The sequence below is a fragment of the Thamnophis elegans genome, chromosome 11 (assembly GCF_009769535.1).
Source record: "Thamnophis elegans isolate rThaEle1 chromosome 11, rThaEle1.pri, whole genome shotgun sequence".
NCBI classification, from domain to species: domain Eukaryota; kingdom Metazoa; phylum Chordata; class Lepidosauria; order Squamata; family Colubridae; genus Thamnophis; species Thamnophis elegans.
Genome location: NC_045551.1, coordinates 30,919,827 through 30,942,639, shown reverse-complemented (window position 1 = coordinate 30,942,639; position 22,813 = coordinate 30,919,827). Strand labels below are relative to the sequence as shown.

Below are 22,813 nucleotides of genomic sequence, written 5' to 3'. Positions count from 1 at the left end.
ATAAGATATTATTTGTCCATAAGTCTCTATGGGACATTACAGTAATAATCTGAAATTATTCTACCTGCGGGATAGCTCTTGAACAGCTTCTCCACGTGTATAGCATAACAGCATATTCTTGACCTTCTTCCAACATTTCATTCTGTAATAAAACCAAAGCTAATATGTAAGATATAAAATATACAGAAATGATCAAGCTAACAGAGATGAAAAAAATGAAAATATTTTGCATCATTTCTCTAAATCTTAAGCATATCAACAAAGAAATGTACTTCTTAATTAAGTTAGAAGCCCCAATTCTTCCATCTCATTTAAAACCAGATTACTGTTGCAAATAATATTGAGCATCCTGTCAAAAAATGAAAAGGGGAGGTTTATTGGGATGCTGAACTAGTATGTGCCTAAGGCAATATTATTACTTTAAATCAAAATTATTACTTTAAAGCAAACTCACAGACTAGATCCTACTTAAGAAGCTACTTTCCAGAAGATCAGATTACTTGATCATCTGTATTCCTATTCTAACCAAAAGATTCCCAAAATCTCAGGCCAAAGTCTTTCATATCACTTGCTACCTGGCATTCTTTTAAATTGGAGGTGCTAAGGAGAGAACCTAGGGCTTCTGCACAAAACATGTATCATTGCATGTGTTTCTGTCACAACCACATCTGCAACTTTGGACAGAACTTTTTTTTCCAGATTTTAATTAAGGACTATTTTATACCCTAAGCAAGAATCGTACCTATACCGCACTTTCACAGTTCTCATAAGTAACTCAACCTTAGGAGTGAGAGGAAAATTTAGAAGCTAATGAAGTTACTGAATCCTGATCCATGGCAAGAATAATGTATTAGCTTATACAGTACATTCCTAAAACTTCTACACTGCTTCAGTGATAAGAGTTGAGCTTATAAGACAGAGACTCTAATCCACAGGTGTCAAACTTGTGGTGTCACGTTGCCATCAGGTGACATATCGCGACGTTTTTTCCCTTTGCAGAGCTGGGGTGGGCGTGGCCTGCGCATGACGCATCTGGACCGTGGGTCGTTAGTTTGACACCCCTGCTGTAATCCAATTTTCTCAGAGTAACATCCAAGCCTGCAAGAACAGTATTGCTAGGTATGTCCTATCTCCAAGAGACATTAATGGACAACCATTTGTCCGGAATAGTATAGGATCTCCTGATTCAGCAGGGTATTGGATTAGAAGACTTCCAAGGTCCCTTCCAACTGTGTTATACTGTTACTGTATACAAAGATGAAGTACAGAAGTGAGCTATTACACAAAAAAGCTCTGAGAGATTAATGATCGACTCAAAGTCACTCTTGCTGTCAAGTGGGCCTGCCTTCTGACTGAACTATATGCAGTTTAGATGTAGGTTTGCCAAATGGGGAAACACCTTTGCCTAATGTGTTCCCATAATCCTGCACACTGTCCTGGACTTGAATTGACTTCTTGGATTTTGACTTAGTTTATTCTTTGCCTTGGCTTTGTCTTCTCCCTTTTCAACTGGCAGCATTTTAAACTGTTTCTAGATATTTTCCATTAACCATCTTTTTCTTCTATTCTAGCATCTCTAATTGTAAGAGGCTGCCCACTTTGGCCTGAGTAAAACCAATGATAGCTTTAGGATTAATAATAAAACCTGGTATTACATTGCTATCTCAATTGCCAAAACATTTAAACTTGCACTTTATCCCAAAGAACTCTGGTGTTGTTTCCCACAATGCTAAAAAATTATTACAGATCACATGAACGCACATAAAAATTCCTAGAACAGATGATAATTGTGTATCATTGCTAAGAATGAGATATTTATAAAATAAATATTATTCTCATCTAGTTACAAATAATTCCTAAATACATGAAATATTTCTATATGAAGCAAATGAACAAACTTAATACTTTATTTCTTTCTACTACCCTGTTTTGCCGACAATAAGACCTCGCCGGACATAAGCCCAATTGGCTTTTGAAATAACCCCACCCCCCTGAAAATAAGCTCTGCCTGACAATATTGCAACACAGCAGCATTCTTGAAGTGACCATGCTCGCAGCCTCCTGCATCTCAAAAATAATAAGACCTCCCCAAAAATAAGGCCACACGCTTATTTCGGGAGTCAAAAGAAAATAAGACCCTGCCTTATTTTCAGGAAAACACCGTATAATCAAGCTCTACCTGAAGGAAATTCATTATGTCTACTGTTGCCGTTGTAAAGACATTATAGAAAAATATATTTACCATACTAGAATGAACAGTTGCTTGTTCAATATATCTTGCAATGCCTGTGACAAATGCATTCCTGTCTTCGAAATTGGTGTCGAAATTTGGCTGTGTGGAATAAAAAATAATCCAAAATAATCAATAATCATGAAAAAATGATTCAGCTGTGTTAATGTAGAATACTTCTAAGTATTACATTTTCTAGCGAATATTTATTTTAACAAAAATCATACCTGATAAAGCAATGATGATGGAGGGGGCTCAATGCATGGTTGTTGATCCGGCAGTGGCAATTCTTCCAGGAGATCTACATTGGACAAAGCATCCTCCAGAGTAACTTGGGCAGTCATTCTGATTCTATAAAAAGAAGGCAGATATTTTAAAAATCATAACAGATTATGATGAATATGGAAACTGGCAATCTAAAAAATAGACTCCCTTTTAAAAGAGAAAACTCAACGTGCATTCACCCCAATTCACTTTTTGAAAATAGTTTCATCAAATGTAGGAAATATTTAATATAAGTATTCACTAATTAAAGATGACAGTCAACAGTCATAGCATGACTATCACATTGAGAAAGAAAAATCATAATGTGTACTGTCCAACTTAAGGCGACTTAATCTAGATTTCTGAAGTTGTAATAAGTAAATGTACCATGTCTCACATAAATATACTAATTCTTACAAATTCAGTAAGAAAAAAGCAATAAACCACATCATACTGTATATTAACGCAATTTGTAAATTACATCATACAACTGCATAGGATAAGTACAAATTTAGGCAGTAGAATGATTACATCATTTTCTCAACTAGCAGGCCAATAAACAATCTAATCCTTGGGCTACTTCTATAATGCAAACGTAGAAAAATGCAATAGTCACCTAACAAATCAATAAGATAAGGTTCGATTTTTTTGCTCAATTTTTTTATTTTATTCAAAAGATTAAAATACAAACTACAAAATAAAGAATTTAACAGAGACAAAACAAAACTAGACAAAATGTTTAAAAATATGAACTAGGACAAAAATATATATTATCCTCTAGTTGAATACTGACAAATCTATTGCAACAATAGCTTCTCCTCTTGCAAAACAGCTCCAAAATTTGCAACCCAATTGACCTGCCATACATTACATATATGAAAGAAAAAAGTTAACAGATTAAACAGACAGATTTAAGTTCAAAGCACTGTGTTAACAGTCTGTTTTTGCAATTTACTTATAAACTACACAATTTCTTATTTATAACAAATCATCCTAAACAGTTTTATCTGGTGAAACACCCTTGTTTGGTTCTTAATAATGAAACCCTTCCTTACATTTTTAATTGGGAACTTTCCCAACAATTGCATCCCATTTCTAAAGTTCATAAGTCTGTGTTGTAAATATCTCTGCCATATCTATTGCTGAATAATTCATCTTGACAAGACAATATTTGATGAGCCTAGGTGAATTAGAACCTGATTTGTTGCTGTCAGATGTGAAGACAAAAGTATTTGGTTAAGTGATGGGTTCCGGATCCCGTTCCAACCGGTATTTGGTTCAGAAAGTATTTGGTTCAGTGATGAGTTCCGGATCCCGTTCCAACCGCCATGCATGTGTGGGGAAGCACTGAAGACTTAAAAGACTGGTAAGGAGCTCAGGCGGGCGGGTGGGCCCTCCGGAGCACCATACTGGAACGGTATCCAGTGCTCTAGGCAGGTTCCGGTATGCCCATATGGGGCGTACCACCTGCAACCTACCACTGATTTGGTTTGGAAAATACAGATCTGCCAGAAAAGATTGAAAGAATACAAATATAATAAATTCTGAGATAATGGAATTGTTGAAGGATGGACTCGACTTTTTGGCAAGGCCAACATCAATATCACTTAGACTTATATACCACTTTACAGTGCTTTACAGCCCTCTCTAAATGGTTTACAGAGTCAGCATATTGCCCCCAACAATTTGGGTCCTCATTTTTCCCACCTTGGAAGAATAGAAGGCTGAGTCAACCTTGAGACTGGTGGGATTTTAAATTGCACACAGTTAGCAGAAGTAGCCTGCAGTACTGCACTCTCACCGTTGCACCACCACGGCTCAAACTCAGAAAGTGAGATTTGGGAACACACTGTTCTTTAAAAGACTCCACTTCATTTCCAAGATAGTTTCGTTTACAGCCTAGGAAGCTTTTATGACGTATGTGGCATGCTTAAGAAGAAAAAAAGCAGCTGAAGGAAAAAGGTGACCTTCTGACTGAGAATTGCAGCCATCAAGACCCCCTCTCTTCTCCACAAATGTCCGAAGATTGTCTTGAATTTTTCCTAGTTGCTTCTTCAAAATATTGGAAGCAGATCCACCAAATAACCATTTTTGATAGTGAAATCAGCTGGTCATCAGAAGGAAAAAAAGAATCAACTGGGGAGGACCAGTAAGATTCTATTTAATTGGGAAAACAACCTGATGCTTTTAGTTGCTTTGACAATCCTTGTAGCCTTCAGAAATAAGCATTGCAAATGTATTCAAAATACAATTGTCCTTAAACCTTTTTATAGAGGTAAAATTATATTTAAAAAATGTGATTAGAGATCACAATTGGGACCAGCAACCTGGTTATTAAATGAAGCAACTAAGTAAAATTGCAACCATGCTTATAATCTTACTTCAGCTTTTCTTTGCTTTACAGACCAGTGAAGGTCATGAATGTGAGGATTGCCTGTGCAGTATAAGTTATTTTTTCATCACTGTTGTAACTGCCAACCAGTTGCTAAATGAGGCTATTGCTAAACAAGATCTACCTGTATTTCCTGTAGTTGAAAAATGGGAAAATGCAAAACACAATTAATATATTCCCTTGAGAACTGAGAAAGCAAAGTGAATATGAATATTTATAAGTACCTTCAGAATAAATGATACCTTTCAAATTCTAACACCAGTTCAAACCTCTGCTATTCTTCAAGATGTAAGGGAAACTATAATGGTATATTTAAAGTATGAGGTGTGAGGTAAAATTCAACGTCTTTATTTAACAGGTAACAACAAGAACAACTTCAGAACACGGACAGCGCGCGTCGGGAGGACGCAACACCCCTTCCCCCCAGACAGCACATTGGTAGTCTTTTAGGTATGCCGGTCTTCTGCGCACGGGCTGGGATCGCCGGAGAGAGGGAGTGTCCGTCGTCAGAGGAGGTGGTCTGCCGCTGTGACGCAGCAGATGGGAAGGCCCGGCCCCTGAGTCCGCGGGAAAAGTTGAAGGTAGGCTTCCTTCTTTTGGTGGAGCTATAGGCGGGCGGTGGCACGGAGCGGGGAACGCGGCTGGAGTTGGCAGCACCGCAGCTGGACATGGCTGGGCAGGTTGGGCAGCCACTGGGCGAGCAGGCCCCGGCTGCGGCGGTTGTGAAGCAGAGAATGTGGCTGGAGACGGCAGGGCCACGGCTGGACGCGGCTGGGCGGCCACTGGGTAAGCAGACCCTAGCCGCGATGGTTGAACGGGCAAGGCGGCAATGTTCCCTCTAATTTTTTTTCTGTGTGAGCGGAAAAGTATAGTGTTTGAGCAGCACATTTTCATACCTGAGCACCTGGATTTTTTCCATAGATGTCACCCAAGACAACGAACTTAGTGTTATTTGAAACTCAATTCTACCATGTAAATATCCATTAAGTAACGAAATCTCCCTATACAGGTAGTCCTCAATCTATGACCATCATTGAGCCCAAAGTTTCTATTGCTAAGGGAGACATTTGTTAAGTGAGTTTTGCCCCATTTTACAACCTTTCTTGCTACAGTTAAGTGAATCACTGCGGTTAAATCAGTAACCTGGTTGTTAAGTCAGTCTGACTTTCCTACTGACTTTCCTTGGCAGATGGTTGCAAAAGGTGACCCCAGGACACTGCAACCGTCATAAATATGAGGCAGTTGCCAAAGATCCAAATTTTGATCATATGACCATGGGGATGCTGCAATGATCATGTGTGAAGAACAGCTGTAATTCACTTTTTTCTGTGCTGATGTAGCTTTAGTCATTAAGTGAACTGTTGTAAGTTGAGGACTATACTTTCCCCCTTACTATCCAATAGTCTGCAGTGATATTAGCAAGTTATAAATAAATTACCAACTGATATAGATTAGCAATTGGAGCACTTAAAGAAGCAAACAAAGAGGGGAGAGGAAGGGAGGGAGGAAGGAAAGAAGAGAGAGGGAGAGAGAGACAGAGACAGAGGGAGAGACAAAAAAGGAAAGAGGAGAAAGAGAAAAAGAAAGGGGAGTGGAGGGTGGGAGGATAAGAAAAAGAGGCAGAAAAAAGAAAGAGAGAGAAAGAGGAAAGGAAGAAAGAAGGAAGGAAGGAAAGAAAAAAGGAAGAAAGAAAAGAGGAGAGGAGAGAAGAGAAGGCCAAAAAAGCAAACAAGGAAAAGTAGGGAAAAAACTTTCACTGGAAAACACTATTTTTCCATCAGTGCAAAACTTTCCTAAACAAGGTTAATTTTCTGGATTTTGACTTTCCGGTCCATGTGGACCAAGAAGCCTTTATTTTCTTTTTCTAAAATCAAAATCTGCAGAGCACCAGCTCAACTCTCCCTTCCTGCGAAAAAAAGTGGCTGTGTCTTGAGGGTAGTTTTGAACCAGGTCTCTTAAATCCTAGTCCAGCGCCTTAACTATTAAGCCCCTCAAGGAATGTGTAAAATAGCCCTTCCTAGGGCTTCCTCCTGTTTTTTGTCAGAAGTAAACTCTGGTAACAAATGGGGAATTATAATAACCCCAATCAATTTTGCTTTCTGTAAACTGTCTCTCAAATTATTAAAATGTCACTGCCTGTTTTATAATTTCAATAAAATTGTTAGAGACACATGATTCTTTCTAGCATGATTTCATACAAAAGCATTTTAAAGGTTTTAATGTGTTATTGAGAATAAATAAAGATTAACATTAGGCATAGAATTATAAAGTGTGAGTGGATTAAAATAGAATTCAACTATTATCACAGTCCCTTCCTACCACTGTATGGCTCCAAGGTGCTAAGGCACCCTCATGTATTGTAGATCCAAAATGAAAGTCTCTAAGAATATGGGTTATTGTGAGGGGTATTTTTTTCTCTTAAGTTTTTTAAAATTAAAATTTCCTAATTGGTGCGTAAAATATGTTGCAAAGCAAGTCTCCAGCTTCTTCATTTCTGCATTCTGAAATATTGTATCCTGTGTGAAAGCTATTCATAACGTTGGTTTTATTCCTGAATATCTAGTAAATAAGCTTATATTTCTCCTATATTCTGAAGTTATACCAATCTTCTTGTGTTTTAATTTCAGACATAACATTTTTGTCTCTGATTGCATTGAAAAACAGAAGAAACAGATAATGTTAGAAAACTTGGGAGTCCCTATTCAGGCGGGGGGGGAGACGATGCCGCTGCGTGTCCCTCGGGGCGGCGCTGATGTCTCTCTTGTGGGGCGGGGGGTTGCGGGGAGTTCCTGGAAGCGAGGAGGTGGTGGTGGGAGATAGCCAGGGTCCGCGTTTGGATCTTTCTCCCGGCCTCCAGCTCTTTCCCCAGAAGGAAACGTCTTCCTTCCTCCGCGTTACACTGAGCCTCCTTTAAAGGCTGCGGTTTTGAGCTCAGGCAAGATGGGAACAAAGGGGGGTTTTTGCACAGAGCTTCTTCAGCTCTGACAGGATTGTGGGGAATGGGAGGATTTCTATGCCTTGCGGACAGCTGGGCATTTGCATCCCCCACTTCCTAACTCCTCACTGTTGCAGCCACTGCTGGTCCAACACGATTTTCCTCCCCTGGGATAGCAGCGGAGCCCCGGGGCTGCTTCTTCTGCGTCCGCTGGACTGTGGGGCTGGGAAGGGGGCGGGAAGAGCGGCGGGGCTGGCTGTGGCCGGTGGTGGCAGGCTGGTTCGCCTCCTCCTCCTCCAACAGGCAACAGCACTGCCGGATCCAGTTGTAGCCGGCCGCCTGCAAAACGTTTCCTTTACAGAGTTTCTCTGCGCGGCAGATAGAAACTCTGCGCGGGGCTTTCTTGCAAGGTGCGCGGCCGCGCAGGCGCGCACCTTAGAGGGAACAGTGCAAGGCGGCTGGTGGCAGAGGGCCCTCGGTAGTCCGGTGGCGCAGCTGGTTCAGATGGCGCCGCCAAAGTCTTCCGTCACCCAGCTGGACCCTATAAGAGCATGGGCCTCTTAGCTCCATAATGACCCCGGGCAGCGATTTCGGGGCCCCCATGAAATTTTGAGCGAAGACCCCCTCACCCACCAGAAAAGACCTAGGGGGCTCAGGCAGGGGAACAGATGTGGGAGAGAAGGAGGGATGCAACCGGTCAAGGGTGGTCCTCAGGCAGCGACCCATGAGGATCTCCGCGGGACTCTTGCCGGTAGACTGGCAGGGGGTGGAGTGCTGGGCGAGCAAGTAGGTCCAGAGGCGGACAGGCCAAGGCAGGTGGGCCAGGCAGGCCAAGCCCTCCTTGGTCGAACGCACGGCGCGCTCGGCCATGCCGTTGCCAGCCGGGTGGTAAGGGGCAACAGGGGCGTGCTGGATGCCCAGGGAAGCAAGGTAGGAAAGGAAAGAAGCAGATTGGAATTGGGGCCCATTGTCAGAGACGATGACGTCCAGGATGCCATGGGTGGTGAAGAGGGATTGAAGAATTTGGATGGTGGAGCGGCTGTGGTGGACGTCATGGGAAAGATGTCCACCCATTTGGACAGAGTGTCCACTACAAGAAGAAAGGAACGGCCGTCCAGGGGGCCGAAAAACTCCAAATGTAGACGGCTCCAGGGGGAGGCAGGGGTCTCCCAGGAGCGAGTAGGGGCGGAGGGAGGCGCTGGCCGAACGGCCTGGCAGGGAGGACACCGCTGGACCCAGGCAGCGATGTCCGTGTCCATGGAGGGCCACCAGGCATAGCTGCGGGCGAGGGCTTTCATCCGCACTATGCCCGGGTGCCCATCATGGAGGCAGTCGATGACTTGCTGGCAGAGGGCAGCAGGTACGACGACCCGGGAGCCCCAGAGGAGGCAGTCCTGAAGGACTGACAGTTTGTCCTGGCGGCGGAAAAACGGAAGAAACTCGGCCGCGCAAGTCTCTTCCGTCCAGCCCCGCCAAACTGTGTCCAGGACCCGCTGGAGGAGAGGGTCGGAACGGGAGGCCTGAGAAATGTCCGAGGCCGAGAGGGGACACACGAGGTCATCGATCAGGGCTGCGACCGTGACGGAGGGGGCGGGGTCGGAGACAGGGAGGGGTAGCGGGCAGTGGCTAAGGGCATCGGCGTGGCCCATGTGTTTGCCCGGTCGGTAGACAAGGGAGTAGGAATAGGCGGAGAGGAACTCCAACCAACGGCCCATGCGGGGCGATAGGATGGGGGGGGCGGTCGCCGGAGATGATGCCCAGGAGAGGTTTGTGGTCTGTCAGGAGAGTGAAGCGGCGACGATAGAGGTAGGGATGAAAACGTTTTACTCCCGCAACGGCCGCAAGGGCCTCCTTGTCCAACTGGCTATAATTTCGCTCAGCTTTGGACAAGGTGCAGGAGTAGAATGCAATAGGGGCCTTGGAGCCATCGGGGTAGGATGGCTGAGCACGGCCCCCACACCGAAGGGGGGAATAAAAGAGGAGTAGAAATTGAGGAGCCCCAGGAATGCCTGGAGCTCCGCCTTCGAAGAGGGAGTGGGGGCGGAGGCGATGGCCTCGACTTTAGAAGGGGTGGGGTGGATTCCGCGGGAATCCACAAGGAAGCCAAGGAATTCCACAGATGGCATGCCAAGCTGGCACTTGGAGCGCTTCAAGTGCAAGCCGGCGGCACGGAAGCGGGAGAGGACAGCCCTAAGGGTTTTGATGAGTCCTGATTGGTCCGGAGCGGCAATCAGGATATCGTCAAAATAGGGCACAACTCCCGGGATGCCATGGAGCACCCGCTCCATGAGCCCTTGGAAAATCCCGGGAGCCACACTGACCCCGAACTGAAGCCGGCGGCACTTGAAAGTGCCACGGTGGGTTACAATGGTTTGGGCAGTGGCGGAGGCCTCGTCTACCGGCAGCTGCTGGTAGGCTTGGGCCAGGTCCAATTTCGCAAAAATCTTGCCCTGGCCCAAGGAGTGCAGAGCGTGCTGCACTACAGGCACCGGGTAGGGATGTGCCTGAAGGGCCTTGTTCAGGGTCGCCTTGTAATCGGCACAGACCCTCAGGGAGCCATCAGCCTTTAAGGGCAGGACGATGGGGGTTTCCCAGGGGGCATGGTCGACAGGTTCCAGGACGCCCTGAGAGACCATCTTGTCAATATCGGCGTCCACGCGAGCCCGTAGGATGAAAGGAACCCGTCGTGCCTTCAGGCAGATGGGCGCCACCATGGGGTCCAAATTGTGGGAGATTGGGTTGCCCTTGTAGCAATCCAGGGTGTCAGAGAAAACGTCACCGAACTCTGACAAAACGGAATCTAGGGAAGAAACAAGACGGAGAGAGTTAATGCCAGCTATGCTGAGCCCAAAAGCCCTAAACCAGTCTAGCCCAAGGAGAGAAGCAAGGGGGCTTTGAACCACCACAAGGGACAGGGACCCATGGAATTGGCGGAAAGTGACAGGGAAGTACCCGCAACCCAGGATGGGGATCGGGTTCCCCTGATAGTCTTGAAGGAGGCAGTCAGCAGGAGCCAGCTGGCTAACGGTGAGGGTCGGTATTAATGACCTTAGGGTGTACCAAGACATAATTGTGCGGGCGGAGCCCGTGTCCAATTCCATTTTGCAGGGGTGGCCGGCGAGTAAGACACGAAGGTGCATCTTACCCTGGCCGCCATAGGAGGAAGAGGCAGCGGAGTCGGGCTGCCAGTCGGGCAGAGAGGCTCGGGGTCGGAAACTGCATAGCACCCCAGGCGGGTGGAGGAGGACCCCGGAGGCTGGCGGTGGAAGGCAGCAGGCTGACCAGGAGCAGCAGGAGGAGGCCTTGGGTTTCGAGCGTCTCCCAGAGCGGAGCAACATACATTGGAGATGTGGCTCTTCTTCCCACATCGGCAGCAGAGAGCCGTTCGGAAGCGGCAGGAGGCCCTGGGATGGCGGCCACCACAGCTGAGGCACACGCCGCCATCCTGAGGGGGCAAGGACCGGAGGCGGTCGACAGAAGAGGCAGCATCGGCACATGGATCGAGCACCATCATCTGGCTATGCAAAGCCAAGCACCGGCAACGCGGACGGAGGGAACCGTCGGACAGCTGGGGTGGACTGGCCGGCCATCTCGTAAGCTCGGGCTTCGTCCACCGCAATCTTCATTGACAGCTCGGCACAGGACAGAATTCGACAGTGCAGGTTGATGTCAAGGAGCCCGTAAATAAACTGTTCCAGGAGGGCAACCTCCAGATCTGCGAATTCGCAGTTTATCGCGGCTGCCCTCAGTTCAGCCATGTACTGGCTGATGGATTGTCCTTGTCTCTGGATACAGCGCCAGAAAAATTGCCGGTGCGAATACTTGGAAGGCGTAGGCTCATAGTGTAACTTGAGCCAAGCCATGAGGAGATCCAGCGGCATAGTGTGCACCGAGGTCGGTGCAGAGAGAGATCCCGTGTGGTGGCAAACATTTCGGGCCCGCAATAGTGCAAAAAAGTGCCCCGTCGCCTCCCCTCAGGGAGCTCGGAGAGGTCATGTGCTTGGAGGAAGACCTCGAACCTCTCTAAAAATGCCTCCCAGGATTCGGCCTCTGGCCTGAATGCAGCAAAGACCGATGAAGGAGCCAGGGCAGGGACGATGACGGGATCCGTGTTGCTCATCCTCGTCGCCAGTTTAAAGTACGAGGCGTGAGGTAAAATTCAACGTCTTTATTTAACAGGTAACAACAAGAACAACTTCAGAACATGGACAGCGCTTGGCCGCCTGACAGCTATTTATATATGACAGCTGTCAGGCGGCTGGCCAATTGGCACCCAGTGATTTTCCCGCCAGCCGGCAGGCGCGCCTAGGCCAGTCAGAAGCCTGTGGCTCTGGCCCCACCTGCTGGCTGCGTCGAGAGGACGTGGGTACTTGAGAGACCGCCTGCTGCCAATTACCTCCAACATACCTATTAGATCCCACAGACTAGGCCTCCTCCGAATCCCATCTGCCAGCCAATGCCGATTGTCTACCACCCGGAGGAGGGCCTTCTCTGTGGCTGCTCTGGCCCTCTGGAACGAGCTCCCCGTGGAGATTCGGACCCTCACCACCCTTCAGGCTTTCCGCAAAGCCCTTAAAACCTGGCTGTTCCGACAGGCCTGGGGCTGACGAGTTCCCGTCCCCGCTCGAATTGTGTGGCTGTTGATTGTTTTTAAATTCTTTTTGTAGTTGCTTGTTCGTTTTTTTTCCTCTTGTTTGTATTCCCTCCCCTTGATTTGTTAGCCGCCCTGAGTCCCTCCGGGAATAGGCGGCATATAAGTGCAATAAAATCAAATCAAACAGTATATAATATCAATGAAGACTAATATAAGCAACATTCAGAGAACATGTTAACCTCAATACATGTAAAGCTAATTTGTGATTCAATCTAAACCTTGACTCAACTGTGATTAAAGTGGATCATTTAATTTGATTTTATCCAAGATTTACTGTAGATTTACTTACAAAAACCTTGGCACATTAAATGGTCCCAATCTATAAAATAGAGCTACTTTAACATACTATTTCTTCTCCTGACTTTGTTTAATACCCCACTCCCTTCTTAGGATTGAGTACAAACCCTAGCCAAAAGGTTTTTCAAGCAAATTACTGTACAAGTTTTGTTAACGAAAACAACAAATTAATAAACAAAAAGCAAAGGCACTAATTGACATAAGCCAACGTAAGTAAATTGAACACTTGTTTTCTGGGTTCTCCAATACTGAATCTAAGGATATGCAAAACTCTTCATTCTGAAACATTTAAAGTGAAAAATATTATAAAGCAGTGTTTTAAATGTAAAACTGGATGTAGTGCACATTTTGGAAGATTTGAAATTTCGTTTCGGAGCTGTTGTGAGTAGGCATGCAAAATGCCTCCAAAATGCTGCAAAAAGTGCACATCAAATTCAAAATAATTTCATACTTTTGAATTGAATGTTTTATAAAATAAAAATCCAAAATCTAGTATGTGTAACAAACAGATGCTAGCTTAAGTTTACTGCTATCAAGAGAACCAAAGTGGTGAGTAAACTCATGTAAGTCACACAAATAGTTTCTTAGTATGAATAATAAAATTGCAACTATTTCATGTCCACGTTGTTCTGCAAAACTGCTATCAATTGTCTGTTATCTTTAGCCACATGAATTTTACATAAAAAGGAACATTTGAGAGTTTTCTTTAAAAGATCAGCATTTGCTGTAAGTTCCCTATTTTTGGTATAAGGAAGCAAGAACAACCAGTATCTGACAAAAAATAAAAGCACAAAAGCTTTGTTTCAAAAGAAGGTAGCGGAGTAACACATAGCTCAGTGTTGGTTATTTAAATTGTTTTAAATGAGTAGCCTTTTTATTATTATAAATTACATTGGAATCAGGTAACAAAAACTGTCCCCTTAAAGACGATACCTACATCAATTCAAAGCTTGTTCATAGATGTGCAACAGTTGAGGAGGCAGAGGAAATATGCAGGCTGAAGCTGGAGGAAGTCTTAAGGGAGTTTCTTGTTAATGCAGATCAAGACTGTCCTCTGCCTCACTTGTCAGCCAAGCTATTTTGAAGACAGAATTATTGGTCCACCAGGAAGCTCATATTCAAAAACAGTTCAAGTGACAAGTCAACAGTCATCACATTGATACAAAAATTTGTACCATGATTTCATTATAACTAAAACTTGCATCAGATACACATCAGTTGCTTAAATTATTCTATAATGGGTTCTTTCACTTTTCTATAATAAACCTATTTATCATAAGCCTGGGGCCTATTTCTTTCTTTCTAGATCAGCCTGTAAGACACCAAATCTCTAAGTGCAGCAATAAAATGCAAAGCTGACAACAAATGGCCCCCAGCACTCACAAGTATGCTAGGGCAGCGGGGTGGGGTGGGGGGCAACCTTTTGGGCACCAGGGGCAGGTTCCATGGAGAGAGGTTTTCTGTGGACCAGAGGGCGTGATTGCATGTGCTATCTGCATCCTGAGGATGGGTCTGTGCTTGTTTGTGTGGACTGGACTCTGGAATACAGTGGACTGGTGCCAGACCATGGACTAGGGGTTGGGACCCCTGTGCTATGGAATATACAAAGCATCACCACAACTCCCACCTCAATAGTAGTAACTAGGCCATATGACACCCATATCAACAGGAAGAACTGAAAACCTGTAATGTAGTCTTTTGAAATAGAATCAGCAAAACATTTCTGGAAGAATTTGGCTCTTTCCCAGTTTAAACAAATTACCTCTCTGGAACTTAAAATATATTATCTACTTAGCTTTTGTTAAACGCTGCTAACATCGTCAGAGTGTAAAAATTTACACACACACAAATACAGGTCTCCTGCTTCTTCAAAAGAAGAAAACATGTATTTAAAAACAGATCTAAAGCTCTTCCAAAAGAATGCTAGGCCTAGGTATACAAGAAACAATGCATAGAGCATTGTGAAATGCCTCAGCAGGCATTTTCATTTGTGGAAGTTGGGAACCTAACTTCTCCTGCAGCCTAAATCAAAATATACATGAAAAGTAACCAGGAACAGAGGAAAGGGAGTGTTCCAGCAACAAGTAAAAGTGTCCAGTAGGAGTTTGGGGGATCCCAGCCAGACATCATCAGGAGACATTTATTGTTCATGTAGCAAGACTGGTTGGGAGAATAAGAACGACACAAATTGTAATTTGAAACAGCTAAAGAAAAATGTGAGCTAGGAATGAGATGAAAGTTGCATTATGAGGACATGTCATCTAAAACCAGTTAAGGAGCTGTCTGCTGGAAAGTTATGATCAATCAATCAGAATAGAGCTGGAATGGACCTTGGAGGTCTTCTAAGCCAACCCCCTGCTTAAGCAGGAGACCCTATACCATGTCAGATGTCAGTGACATGTCAGATATCAGTGACTGCACAATGTCCTCTAAAAACCTCCAGTGATGGAAGCATCCACAACTTCTGACAGCAAGCTCTTCCACTGGTTAATTGTCTTCACTGTTAGAAGTTTGTCCTTAATTCCAAGTTGATTAGTTTCCATCCATTGTTTCTTCTCCTTCCCTCTGTTGCTTTCGAAAATAAGTTGACCCCCTCCTTTTTGTGGCAGCCTCTACCCTTCAGTTGCAGAAGAATTAGGAGGAAAAATAATGTGAGACTTTAAAAATGTAGAAATATAATTACTTTATATAATTGTGCCCATTCCTCCTTGGTTGGATACAAGTGAATACAAAGGGGGGGGGGGAGTAAGAAAGACAATGACTAAAATGCTTCCCTGTGCAACAGAGGAGCACTAAAAAAAATAAGGTTACCTATCTACTGTTCACTAGTACCCGCCACTGTATTCTTATATGTAAACTACATCTCAACTATGCTGGTACAATATAGTTTATAAAAGGACATTTATGAAAGAGATACCTTCAAAATATAATTTACAGAACAAAATTAAACTTCTAATATTGTTCCATCTATTCTGTTATGTAATATATATGCTACTAAAATTCTCCTGTCTGCCTGTTTATAATTTTCAATTGGGCAGAATGGTGTATAACAGGGCAAAAACTTTTAGCCCACTTCAAATGGGCTAACTTAAAGAATGTATCCAAAATCCAGGACACATTATTCTCATTGGATTGAAATTTCAAAGATCTTCACACCATTTATATTGGCAAAGTTGTGGTCACTGCAGCACTGCTACAGTCAGCCATGGTCACAGATCATAAGTTCCACTGTTTCCTGCTTTCTACAAGCAAAGTCAATGGGAAAGCCAGTAGGAAGTCAAAAATTGCTCCCACTGCCACTGCTTTTTTGCTACACAACTAGTTTGCCTAGTTTGATGCCAAGTTAGTGTACTTTAGTTCCTGATTTGGTCTGCAGCTAATATTTTAAGAAACATCTATACCATGTCTCTGCTGCATCTGAAGCACAATGTAAATTGAGTTATATCCTCTCCATTTGATGACTAGGCTTTAAATTAACACTCTTTTAAATAATCCCACATTTCAAGCAGTTCAAAACAAAATGTACAAAATTTCACACTGTTCAAAACAACATATACAGTATTTTAGTTAGAGTATTTTAGCAGGCCAGGATAAAGCATTGGGAAGAATCCAAATAAATGCTGGACTTTTTTAAGTTAACCTGATTAAACATGATTGCTTCTTACATATTAATTTATACTTTATCACACCTTAAGACAACTGTTAAATATAATTATACCAGAACCAAAGCTGTTATTCAAGCACTTCAAAAGCATGAAAGAAAACCCTTTCCATCCATCAGAAAAGGCGTCTATAGTTGGGAGAATTTTCAAGGAGAGAAAGCAGATGATCATCTTAGAGCTCAATGTAACAGGCTGTTTCTTTCCTTTTAAGAGCAGCTGCCACATGAGAAGAGGAAAAGCAACCTCAAAGACTGCTCCAACTATGCACTTTGAATCCTTCTTCCACAGAGCTATCTGCCATGCTATGTTCTGGGGGAAAGTTTTTGATCATTTGTAAATATACAGACTTTTTTTCTGCCTAATCTTCCATAATCAGGTAAACCGTTCTTCTGAATAAATATGCTTTACTTTTTTTCTTTAATCAGATAACACTTCCTTCTGCCAAAATAAAATTAATCCATATTAAATGAATGAGTGACTTTGAAGGAGTCCTTCTCTCTCAACCCAACAAACATTACAAAACTATTGGGAGGGGGGATGGAGAAGTGCATTATGTACAATGCCTTGAGCATCTAGAGGGAAATGACATATAAATACTTAGAAACAAAAACTGAGGAAAATAAAACACTTATTGCAAATGAATATTCACAGTAAATAAAACCATTTACTGCAAAATAAAGACCATAAGATGTTCAATCAACAGCTTCTTCAAACTAGTTTTCCGATCAGAATCTGATAGGAACAGACTGAAACCAGCTGTGAAAGAAAATCTACATAGCAACTAACAATGCACTTCAATTGCATGTGCATGAACACTGTGGTTAAAGCTACTCTAAAAATTAGTTTCTATATTAGTTTAAGGGCTGAAAGTAACTATTCCTTTCACCATATTTACCACAAATCTGTTATCTTATTACAAGTACATGAGAATTTATAGTAGCTTCTTATATCTAGATTTATCAATTTTAACAGTGCATTACTAAAATACATATATATGTTGTAACTGAAATGTAAAATCCATGATAAAAGCTGTTGCTTTATAAAGTCAACTTACTGAACACAAAGTAATATGCAGCCTTTTGAAGTTTCCAAAATTGTCAGTTAAAGTAAGAAGTAAAAGGAGGAAAGCCAGCAAATGTTGGAAGGTACATAATCTGTATAATCACTTGTTATGTTTCCAATCTACTACATATGACCCTAGAGGCTAATCAACCAAACCACCAACTATGATATCCTTTAGTGCAAATTGAAACATGATGTTAGCTTTAGGTTCATGATGTTAGTTTTTGATTTATTATAGAAATACAGAAAATTGATCAAGCAATTAACTAATACAGACATGATTTGCAAACATAAGCCTGAAATATATTTGCAACTTTCAAAGTAAATACCCACTGGATTACAGCTCTGATCTACTTCCTCCCACACTGTGAACATTAGCAGACTCTTTCCCACTCCTTCAATGAATTCTAATAAGTATAAATTGTGTGCATGATGCCATTATTATAATAGGAAAGGTCATTCCCAGCTTTTAACGAACCCCTATTCTTAATAAAAAGACACTAGGCCGTCAAACTTAATTAATAAAATCTGTGGATGGGTTGGTTAAGAATTCTGAATTTATTCATAAGTCTTAAGTGAGATTGGCTGAGATTTCTTTCAAATTTCGGGAAAAAAATTGCGATTACACTGCAATTTACAGCAAACTTGAGGAAAAGGAACCCACGTCTGAATTATTTCAAATGGATCACAACTTCAATAAGATGCAGAGTTAAGAAGAACCTCTCCAGTTGTTCCCTTTCCACCACAATTCCTAGTGTGCAACCTTCTTTCTCCCTCCCTTCTTATCTCCCCAAAGGCTGTTTCCGACACCAGGGCTTATCCCACTTAAACAACGATGCTTCCAAGGCCGCACCTCTGCACCGAGACTGGACTTGTTCAACCCAGCAGCCTCTTCGGGATTCCTCCGCGCAGCTCCAAGCACAAACTTATTAGGCGCCGCGGAAGAAATTGGCATTTTATGTCCCGGAAGCTTGAACTTCCACGGAATTTGGTATGCGAGGGAGACCCGCCCAAAATCCACGAGAAGTGGGCCTCTCCGGTTAGGCCGCGCCGTGGAAATAAATGCATTTCAAGTGTGCGCGGCCACCTGCACGCGAGGCTCCCTGCAGGGACGGCCAGCGCTACATAAATGAAAAGAAGAGCCGCCTGGCACGGGCTCTCCCTTCTTCTCGGACGGAAAGCGGAAAGAAAAATCGATGGAAGTTTTTCTCACCCAGCTTCGTGCCGAGGAGGCCCTGTGGGTTTCTCCTCACGCCCAGAGATGCAAGCCGTTCCGAGGGACGGCCTCACTCCCCCTTAGGCTTTGTCTCCGGCTTTGCCTTCAGGTCTTGTCCCTCGGGATTATCCCCGTGCTCCCTTCCAGGACCGCCGAACGCTCGAAGTTTCCTGCCTGAGTCAAACCGGGAAATAGTGCAAGGAAACACCCTTCCTCCCACTCCGGCTCCTCCCCCGTCCCGACCGAAACCCTCGGCCATCTCTTTCGGAAGCAGTCAGTCCGCCCAGGGAACTATCCGCGGCTCCTCCTTCGAGTGAGGGAATCCCTTTCTGGTCTTCACGCCCGGTTTCTAGTAGAAGAGAGCAAAGCTCCCAAGGCTTCTTCTCACAAAGGAAAGAAAAAAGTTACTTTCTACATACCTGCAAATACTGTCACCTGTGATCTCATGAGGTGAATTGTCATCCGTGAGTCTTTATTCAGAGAAAACAAGCCAAGTGGACCAAGTTAGGGAGTCCTGCTTAACCATAAACTGAAGTTGCAAAATTTGACTATAATATGAGGTAGTCTTTGACTTAACAACCATTTAGTGACTGTTCGAAGTTACAATGGCATAGGAAAGAAGTGGCTTATCACCGTTTTTCACATTACATTGCATGGTCACATGATCAAAATTTGGAGGCTTGGCAACTAGCATGTCTTCATGATTGCAGTGTCCTGGGGGTCCTGTGATCAACTTTTGCGACCTTCTAACAAGCAAAGTCAATGGGGAAATCGGATTCACTTAACCATATTACTAACTTATATGCTTAACTGTGGCAAGAGGTTGTAAAATGGGCCAAAACTCACTTAAAAACTTTTATCAACAGAAATTTTTGGATCAATTGTGGTTGTAAAATTATCTGTAGATTATGAATCCAGAAGGAATCTCTTTATGAGGTGTATCCAGACTACAGAATGATTCTTGCCAAAACTGTAATATATTGTGGTTGTATTAATGGACTGCAACTACATTAACTGTGAACGGCGATTTGCAGGTGGGGCAAGGTTGCATATCATGCTAAACAAAAACATTTTATCTTAATAATGGGAATCATTCAATAGACCATATCATTCATGAGCTATATAAACCTTAAACTTTATATTAGGATTAATTTGTATCTAGGAAGGCCAATTGAGTGGTTAAGCCATCAGGCTAGAAACTAGAAGATCATGAGTTGTAGTGACTATGGGTCAGTCACTTTCTCTCAACCCTAGAAGGAGGCAATGAGAAACAACTTCTGAAAAATCTTGCCAAGAAAACTGCAGGGACTTGTCCAAGCTCTGCCTGACAATAGATTTAAAAAAAACTCTGAAATTATGAATAATTTTAACAAGTCTTTTTTCTATATAGAATTTCCGATTGAATCCTGTATCAGCAAGCATATTGAAAAAGTTGTACATTACAGGCAAAGCAACTTTGCTCTTAAAGGTCCAATTTTTTTTCTAAAGCTCCATATTAGATTGTTCATTCTTTTCTGAAAGGAGATTTGTTTTTTAAATGAGAATCGAAGACAGAAAGCCTGAAATGGTCTGATCTCTTCTCTTTTTTAGGATTATGGGGAGACTTAATCCTTTGGCAGATGTCACCTTATACTAAAAAGGAGAATGACTCCAATAAATTACTTTACAATAAGTAGCACTATCATAGCAGGCCACTGGCATTAACAGTCCTTTCTGAAAAATAACTAGTATTATTTGTTCTTAAAGAAAGGTAAACCTCATGATTTTAATACTGTCCATTCTTGGTTTGTTCTTACGTTGATCTTGCTCTTTGCAGAAACAGATTGTTTTGTTTCTAGTATCTGGTTCTCAATACAGTAGTACATTCTAATAATTTTTCCTTAGTAGTAGTACAACACCTTATGCTCAAAAAGGAAAATATGTAACAGGAGTTAGCCATGGTGATTACTGCAACTGCCAGAATGTACAGAATCAATTTCAAGAAAATAAACTGCACCATCAAAGAGTCTTTAATTAAAATGCCATTGTCTCAGTAAAGAATTATATGAAATGATAAAAGAGGTATTCAGAAAATGTTTGAATAGGAACATTTTCATATCTTCCTGCCCTACCTTAATACTCATAATCTGGGCAGGCATTTGAAATATTAGTTATAAGAGGAGACTCATGAAATCATTCCTGCTCAATTGTTTACAATCACCAACAAACAGCTTTGTAACTGATATACTCCAAGTAAAACATCTGTCCCAGAAAAATTCTAACTCACATGTTTAGTTCAGTTCTAATACCAAAACAGGAACAAAAACTTAAGAAGTCTTTTTTCGGTCATGAAGTTATGGCCATAAAAGTTTGTAGTACGTGCTCAGAATTGTGCAACTTTTGTATTTCCCCTACAATTTTTCCAGAATGATATAGCATTTGACAACCTGATCCAGTTGCATAGATTTACTGTTCATGTGCAGTTGTGTAAATTATAAACAATATGGCAAGTGCAAATGTTTGGACTTTGGAAAAATCTTTTGCCAGAAATGGCAACATTTCTATGTAGTTTTTGTTTTCTTGCTTTTAGAACCTTTCCCTCTTTTCCTTGCTCTAGTTCAGTGTTTTTCAACCACTGTGCCGCGGCACACTAGTGTGCCGTGACATAGTGTAAGGTGTGCCGTGGGAAAAACACTTTATACAGTCAATATAGGCACAGAGTTAAATTTTTTAAACATTTTCTAATGGTGATGTGCCTCATGATTTTTTTCATGAAAAAAGTGTGCCTTTGCACAAAAAAGGTTGAAAAACACTGTTCTAGTTCACAAATATTTTTGAGTCTCCTTACATGCATCATGTGTTTGAGGTATTTCCTCAGATTCACAAAAATCAATTCTAGGGAATGTGAAGGATGTTCCAAAACTTTTTTTTCTTTCATCCAAATATTCATGGTTGATTTGGCAGTGTTTCAGATTGAAGCCTGATGAAATATCTACCCTCTTTTTAGCTTTAGTTTCTTAAATGATAGTGGGATATTACCTTTTAGGATATACTGATATTTAATTGAACTCTTTCCATCTGCAAAATATATGCTGTGCTGCTGAATGTTACCCCATCCCCAAAGCGTAACAGAACTATCCATATACTAAACGGTAGTCAAGGTTTCTTCAATTATTGCATCCTTTTTTCTTGCCTGGTTGTGACTGAATATTACAGTGTTGCTTAACCAGTTTGAAGTATTTTGTTCCAAACTGTTTCAGCTATTGTTTCTCTGTGTGTGTGTGTGTGTGTGTGTGAGTGTGTGTGTATTTTAGAAGATTACTTTTGTGTTTCTTTCCGACAACTCTCCATTCAGATTACCACTGTATAAGCAATATTGCACTGTGGTCTTATGGACATTCCATTCAACTACATCTTTCAGCAGATTATTAAAAGCGATCCAGAGTTGTTTTTTTTTTTGCAAAATGACCAATTTGGAGCCAACTCTGAGACTTTTTTTTTTCATTTTCAATCCTTATGCCATAATCATAATCATGTATATTTGTACTGTAAGGAAAATGATATATTCACATTATTTGTGAACTGACATCAACAGCAGTCATATAGATAATTCTGTTAACAATGGTAATTGGGAGCAGGAACTCTATCATCAACTCTATCAAAACTCAGTATCATGTCAAGAATGAAGGCAAATGTACATGTTCCAGGATAATGTTGCAGGGCTCCTCTCTCTAGCACAGTCTAGCACAATCTGGTCCCAGTAACTGATCCAGGCTTGATCCTGCAACAGTATCATGGGCCTAGGTCGAATTACAATGGCAGTTATATTATGGTTGTTTTCCCCCATGATCATTAGGCACAATGTCATGTGATTCCTGTTTATAACCCCTTCAATGTCATGCTCTCCATTTATTTTGATTATCAGAAGCTGGCAGTTAATGTCACAAGTGATGATCAACTGACAGCAGGATGCTGCAAAAGCCAAAATTTGGGGAATATTTGTTAAGTTTCCTACTTCAGCATTGCATCATACGTTTCTTTGCTCAGCATTGTTGTAACTTCAAATGGTCACTGAATGAATGGCTGTTAAACTAAGGCTCCCTGTCATTGCAAAATTTAAAA

General features: G+C 42.4%; 1 protein-coding gene across 1 annotated transcript in view; it reads right to left on the bottom strand.

Moving 5' to 3' along the window:
- CYFIP1 (cytoplasmic FMR1 interacting protein 1) overlaps positions 1-18,954 on the bottom strand; it is a 63,192-nt gene extending 44,238 nt beyond the window's left edge. Inside the window, exons 1-4 of the mRNA XM_032226645.1 lie at positions 18,710-18,954; positions 2,458-2,581; positions 2,243-2,332; positions 65-142 (exon numbers count right to left, since the gene is read on the bottom strand). Of these exons, the coding sequence (XP_032082536.1) occupies positions 65-142; positions 2,243-2,332; positions 2,458-2,574 (285 nt within the window). The 5' untranslated portion in view covers positions 2,575-2,581; positions 18,710-18,954. The remainder of the gene's footprint in view (positions 1-64; positions 143-2,242; positions 2,333-2,457; positions 2,582-18,709) is intronic.
- Between the last annotated feature and the right edge of the window lie 3,859 nt (positions 18,955-22,813).